Below are 6,963 nucleotides of genomic sequence, written 5' to 3' on the forward strand. Positions count from 1 at the left end.
ATTGTTGCTATGTGTATCAGATTTCTACTGTAGTTGATTAAATTATGCTTCCTGAATGGTTCAGTGAGATTTTATAGTGAAAGCACCTATTCCAGCATTATCTGCTGATATTATTAAAATAATAGTTAAGTAACAGGATCGCCAGAGCAAAATAGGCAACTTTTTTGTTTGTTCGTTTTTAATGGCAGATATTTATCCTGAAACATACATATATTTTGACAGTCTTCTAATCCCAGTTGATTTCACATTTTATTTTACTTACTTTTTGGGTTTTTGAGACAGGGTTTCTCTATGTAGTTTTGGTGCCTGTCCTGGATCTTGCTCTGTAGACCAGGCTGGCCTTGAACTCACAGAGATCCACCTGGCTCTGCCTCCTGAGTGCTGGGATTAAAAGCATGCACTACCACCACCCAGTTTTACTTTTTGTTTAAATGAAATTTTTAACTGTTTTGTTTTGTTTTGTTTTGTTTTGTTTGAGACAGGATCTATATAACTCTTAGTTGTCCTGGAACTCACTATATAGACAAGGCTGGCCTTGAACTCACCTGTCTCTGCCTTCCCAGTGCTGGGATTAAAGGTGTGCTATACTACTCTGTATGGCATAACCTTTATATTTTACTCTATGTCTGTGTACCATGTGCATGAAGTGCCTGCAGAGGCCAGAAGAAGGTGTTAGATCCCCTGGGACTGGAGTTACAGGTGGTTTTGAACTGCTATGTGGTGGTTGGGAATCAAACTCCTATCCTGTGGGAAAGCAGCCAGTACTCTTAACCACTAAACCATCTCTCCAGCCTGAATTCAAAATGTAAAGTAACATACATGAGCTAAGAGAATTCAATATTGTTCCATGGCACTTACTGAAAGACTAGATGAAAACAAGAACCATTAGGATGAACAATTAGACAGTAATAATATAAAAATAACTTCTTACTTACAATTTACAAAACATAATTATAGTCTTCGATCTCTGATAATCTGCAGTGCTGGATGCATGAATACAATTTTAAAATTCAGAAACTATTTACTATAAATCTTCAGGGCAAATAATTTACAAATAAGATACAACCAGAAATTCTGACATCTGCTGCTGCTATTTTATGACTTCAGCTTTATCAAATTATGTACCTACTTGCCCTATACGTATACAAAATAATGGATACATCAAAGCATCCATGAACAAATATGTGGGCAGATAACATTCACTCACGAAGGGATGATGTTCTGTTGAGATGTGTTCCAACATAATGGAGTCATGGAACTAGGTGCTAGGACCATTGGTTTACCCTCACAGAAAGACTTTACCCAGTCTAAACCCATTCCTTTTCAGGTTACAAAGAAGAATAATCTCTTTGTGGCATATACTAAATCCTCACATAATAAGGCTGATAGTAATTTTATTATTATATCATTAAATAGAAATCCTTTGTTTTGTATCTGGTGGTAATTATGTAATTTCTTTTCCCTCTAGAAACTTTTTTTTTCCTTGATACAGTTGTTACTAGGTGACCCAGGCTGACCTCAAACTCTTGATTCTCCTGACATTTTCTGTAATGTTTATTTGCTTGCTTGCTTGTTTATTTTTCCTATATATATGTTGGAAGGATGTGAAGAGTTCATAGGACAACTTGTAGAAGTCAGTTCTTCCTACCACGTAGGTTCTGGGATCGAATTTTGGTCATCAGGCCTGTTGACAAGCACCTCTACCAACCTAGCAATCTATTATTACTATTACTATTGCTATTACTATTACTATTACTATTTTAAAGATATGCTGTCTCTGTGTTGCAGAGATTGGTCTCAAACTTGTGGACTCAAGTGATCCTCCTACCCAGCCTCCAAGTAACTGAGAGTACAGGTGCTAATTACTATACCTGGCTTGGAAACTTGAAATTATGGGCCATGTACTTCAGAATAGACTTGGGCCAAAGTGTTACTGGAAATTTTGGGGGTGATTATAGAGTGGGATTTAGAATCATGATAACTTAAATAGTGATATTTGCTGCTTGGAATGGTTATTAAGCTGTTGAATGGAATACTCACAAAGCCTTTCTAAATTGCAGTTTGTTCATATCAACAACTTAAAACTCATCTGCAGAGCACATCAGCTTGTGCATGAAGGCTATAAGTTTATGTTTGATGAGAAGCTGGTCACAGTGTGGTCTGCTCCTAACTACTGCTATCGCTGTGGGAACATCGCTTCCATCATGGTCTTCAAAGATGTCAATACAAGAGAACCAAAGTTATTCCGGGCAGTTCCAGATTCAGAACGTGTTATTCCTCCCAGAACCACGACGCCGTATTTCCTCTGAGGCCATTGCCTTCCCACTGGCCCACTTTTGCCCTCTTACACCCCAACTTTCTTGTACCCTCTACAATATACTTTTTATTGAGCACTTTGCTGCTGAAATGCTGCCTCTTGCCTTTTTTTTTTAACTTTAAATTATCTAAATTTATTGTTTGTTATGATGTCAATAGCAGTGTTTTTCTATCAGTTTTGTCATTCATCCCATCCCCACCTTGGACTTGTTTGAGAAGACTCAAGAAATGTCTTAATACTCACATTGCTGCATGTAGCTCTTGCTTATTAGCTGTTCTGGGGAAACAGGAAGCATTTCCTCTTTTAAACAGCCAATTGACAATTACATGGAAATCCTCCTCATTTGTATCAGCCAGCCTTCTGTTTTTGTTTGGTAGGGTTTAAGAAATTTCAGCAGCAAAGTTGTCCAGTGGGCAGGATGGACTGCAGATGCCTGAGTCATGTACCCTTGTCCCAGCTGTAAACTTCACTGTCCTTTGTTGGATGATGATTTGATGTTTTAAAAGGGTGTAAAATAAATTGGTCTAAAGGGCTGCCCTCCTTGTTGTGTTTTTAAATTTTAGTTAAAAACTGCTACAGCTTATGACTTTGTACATTAAGATAATTGTACTGATCTTTTTTCAGATTTCTTGTATTTTTTAATAAAGTAATCTTAAAACCAGATAGGTTAAGTGTTAGAAATTTTAGACAACTTACATTGTTAGCTGAAAGTTACTTTTCCTTTCTTTCTTTTTCTTTTCTTTTCTTTTTTTTTCTTGTTTTCCTAAGAGTTTTTGACCCTTTGGTTATTGAGTCTAAAATTTTGATTGAAATTCAATATTTATTTTTTTAAAGTATCACTAAATTGTGCCTAGAGAACATAACTGCCATATTAATGTTTTGATTTCTATCCTCTACAGTAGTAGAAAAACATTTAATACTTGTAGTACTGATGTTGATTTGATACCAGTTGAGTAGAATGCTCAATCCAGTTTACACTGTCATGAGTATCATCAAGTAAACGTGTACTTTTCAATAACAAGCATTCTCTCACTGTAACCCTTGACCTTAACTTTTACAAACTATTCAGTTTTTAACTGCAACTTTAAAGGCTGAAAAATCAGAACCCTTGTGTTTGTGAACTGTAATCTGAAGCAGATTATTTAAAGTGTGGAAAAAACCAGACCATTCTCTTGTGAAAGTCTGTTATACCATATTTCAGCTTTGTATGTGTAATTTGACTATCTAAAGGGTTGTGATAATCAGTTCTTGATATGTAATTGTCCACTTAGTAAGGACAAATATATCATTGTCTCTTATGACTGTTGTCATAGATGATTTGGGGATGTACCATCTTGTGAAATTGTTGGTATCCCTTTACGGTGATAATTTTTGTCATCCCAGGAGATCCTTGTGAAGCAATTGATAAAGCACTTTAGCATCTGGTCAGGTAGTTTTAAGGAACAACTTTTCCCCTTCAGGATAAGAACTTCCAGGTTACCTAAAAATGCAATAAAAATCTTAATAGTCTAAGCTTCTTGGCAAATAATCTTTCATCAGGGTTTCTTGTACTGAATGAGCACAATATTTTGATTTTATTTATCCCCAACCACCCAGCTCCTTGTACAGTTTTTAATTGTGTAGCTCTGTGAAAGAAGTGACTGAGACATTTGCTGCACACACTTGAACTAACGGTGGGTCAGTAGCTTTGTGTTACTGTCCTAACCCCAGTGTAATTCAGGTGGAAAGGTATTTTTATCTCACAGGAATATGTAGCTATGTATTTTATTAGTTGTGAAACACTGGAATTAATGATGCAGAAAACTTAGTGTGGTTTTTGAACAGCTCTCTGCAGTATTTTGTTTGTTTTACCATAAATTGTATTTAAGTGCTTGCCCTGCATTGCTTTCAAGTTGTACCAGTAAAATTGGTAACTCTCAGTTCCCTCTCTACTTTACACTCCTTAGCTTAGGTTGATGTGGTTATTTTCATTCTCCTTTAATGTGACTTATTTTCAAGTCATGGTGTACTGCTTTTGTCTGTCACTAGCTGGGCATGTGCCAATAATATTCTGTCCATCCCTTAACTGCCATCTCTGTTTTGCCTGACTTTTCTTCAGCTGAATAATGACTTTGAGGCATGGAAAAAGTAGTTTTTACTATTAGACTTGTGAAGGAAAGAGAGTGTGAATGTATTGGATCTTGCAAGCCTAAAAAAGAATATTTGGATCCCTCTACCAAACAAGGGCTATGTATTATACAGAGTAATCGTGTGGTGGGAGATACTTGCAAGCCAGAGATCCGTAGGCGAGGGAATCTGCTACTCCCTGTATCTAGGCTGAATGTAAAATCCCCTATGTTGTATCAATTGGGCTAAGAACTATTTTTATTTGCCTATGATATACTTGGTTTCTAATAAAGTGTCCTAGACTCCAGTGAGAATGATCTACTTTTAATTGCCATTTCCTCCCTTTCTTCATTTGGCTGATAGACTTTTGGCTAGCTTTCCATAGATCATTGCTTCTCCTTGAAGAATCTCACTTCTTTAAATATGTTCACTTGGGCATGATCTTAAAAAGCCTCGATCAAGACTACATCTAATATGCAACCTGTATCAGCTCCTGTTCCATCTGGATGTCTAGAACTGTCAGAAGATTTTGACATCTTAAACACTGAGTTTTGCTTTTGAAAGAAGGTTCAAAATGTTCATTGCATTTAAGATCTGTATGTATTTGCTCTGTAAACCCAGCTCCAGGTGTTGGGAAAATGCCTGTACTGTGAAACCCTGCCATTGTCAGAAGTAGAATCACTTCTTGTCAGCCTCCAGAAAATTGTATACAGAGTTGAGATTTAACTGCAAGAATTCCAATTTCTAAATGTCATTGTTTTTTAAATGCTAATGTTTGTAAAGCACCTCCAATTCTTTGAATGAAAGGTGCTACATTCCCTCAGTGTCAATTAATAAAAAGATTGTAGGAAGTTTGTGAAAAAATAGTTTTATCTAATACAGTCTATAGTATTCCCTGAGAAAAAAGTAGCATTTCATATAATTTGTTTTCAAAGAAATGCTTATTCTTTCACTTGGTTGTGTGACTGATAAACAAAACTAACCTTTCTTTTTCCCTGCATTTGCCTATGAGCTAAGTTCCAGCTCCTTAAAAGCACTATTACAGCCTAGATTCTGTGCTCAGAACCATGCTTCATGAGGTCATCACAGCTCTTTCAATTGTGTATTTATAGTGTGGTAATGATAATGAAAGATGTGGTAATCAAAACCAAAAAGAAACATTTGAAAAGTCCCCTAGAGGGTTGGGGATTTAGCTTAGTGGTAGAGCGCTTGCCTAGCAAGTACAAGGCCCTGGGTTCGGTCCTCAGCTCTGAAAAAAAGAAAGAAAAGTCCCCTAGAATGATGCAAGTTTCCTTATCACATGAACATGTACCTTTCTTTCTTTCTTTTTTTTTTAAGAAAAGCCCTTTACAGTCCAGGTCTTTTATTTCCTTTTTTTTGTACATTAGGCCATGAATTCATATGGAATGGGCTCCAGCAGCTCAGGCTCCTTCCCGTTAGTCCTCACAAAGTGTGCTGCTCTGGGTGGGGCGGGCTGGTGCTTCAGCTGAACCCAGGTGCCCTTCTCCTTGGCTTCCTTTTTCTTCTGGTCGTTCTCCTTCACCCGCTTCAGGAAGCTGTCTCGGCTCTTAGAGTGCTTGATGTGCTCAATCCACACATTAATTCTCTTGGCAAGAATCTTACCCTTAACTTGCTTGTTTACAATGATGCCCACGGAATGCTGGGTGACACTGTAGACTCTTCCAGTTTTGCCATGGTAACACTTATGAGGCATTCCTTTTTGAACAGTGCCCATTCCCTTGATGTCTACAATACCACCTTTCTTGTAGATTCGCATGTAAGTAGCCAAAGGAACAACTCCATGTTTCCTAAAAGGCCTGGAGAACATATAGCGGGTCCCCCTCCTCTTTCCCTTTGTGTTCGTCATTTTGGCGAGTTACTGGAAGATGGCTGCCACGGCCAAAAGGACACATGTACCTTTCTTATAACAATAAATTTATGCTTAGATTATTAACATGGTTCCTAATTCAACAATGTATGAAGTTTATACAAAAATATTTATTGCATAGTATATGCCACTCTGAATAAATGGGAGTGGATTTTTTTTTTTTAGTCTATAATCAAGCATTTTAGGTAAATGCTAACCATGCCCTATTTTGCAGTGCTAAGGAATGAACCCAGCACCATATGCATGCTAGGTAAGCAGTCCACCACTAAGCTACATTCCCAGCCCACACACGTCCTATTTTGTGAGCCTTTGTTTTTCCCCTGGGGGTGGGGGACACTGGTTGTTTTGAGACAGGTTCTCACCATGTAGACCACTGGCCTTGCAGAGATCTACCTGGCTCTGCCCCGCAAGTGCTGAGATTAAAGACATACATCACCATACCCAACCTGTATCTTGTGGTACTCTTGGTATGGGTGGGTCTCTGCCTAAGTTGCTCTTACCCCCATCCCCACCCACCCCAGATGAGGAAATGGGATTGGAAAGGACAGATAACCTGTCCAGGTCACAAAAGAACTGGAAATTGAACCCCTGGAGGGCACAGCACAGTAACTGCTGAAGCCTTCTATTTTAAGCACTCTTGGGTTTTGCAGCT

The 6,963-nt window shown here is 37.9% G+C and overlaps 2 protein-coding genes across 2 annotated transcripts in view; one reads left to right on the plus strand and one right to left on the minus strand.

The window, feature by feature from the left end:
* Nucleotides 1-2,850, plus strand: part of Ppp6c (protein phosphatase 6 catalytic subunit) — a 33,862-nt gene extending 31,012 nt beyond the window's left edge. Inside the window, exon 7 of the mRNA XM_052724109.1 lies at nt 2,061-2,850. Within this exon, the coding sequence (XP_052580069.1) occupies nt 2,061-2,309 (249 nt within the window). The 3' untranslated portion in view covers nt 2,310-2,850. The remainder of the gene's footprint in view (nt 1-2,060) is intronic.
* LOC128101209 (60S ribosomal protein L21-like) lies at nt 2,380-6,762 on the minus strand. Its single transcript, XM_052724110.1, has one exon. It carries the CDS (start codon nt 6,288-6,290, stop codon nt 5,808-5,810), a length of 483 nt encoding a protein of 160 aa, XP_052580070.1. The 5' UTR covers nt 6,291-6,762; the 3' UTR covers nt 2,380-5,807.
* Nucleotides 6,763-6,963: the final 201 nt, after the last annotated feature.

This window comes from Peromyscus californicus, unplaced genomic scaffold (assembly GCF_007827085.1).
Source record: "Peromyscus californicus insignis strain IS unplaced genomic scaffold, ASM782708v3 Scaffold_7__1_contigs__length_154581171, whole genome shotgun sequence".
NCBI lineage: Eukaryota > Metazoa > Chordata > Mammalia > Rodentia > Cricetidae > Peromyscus > Peromyscus californicus.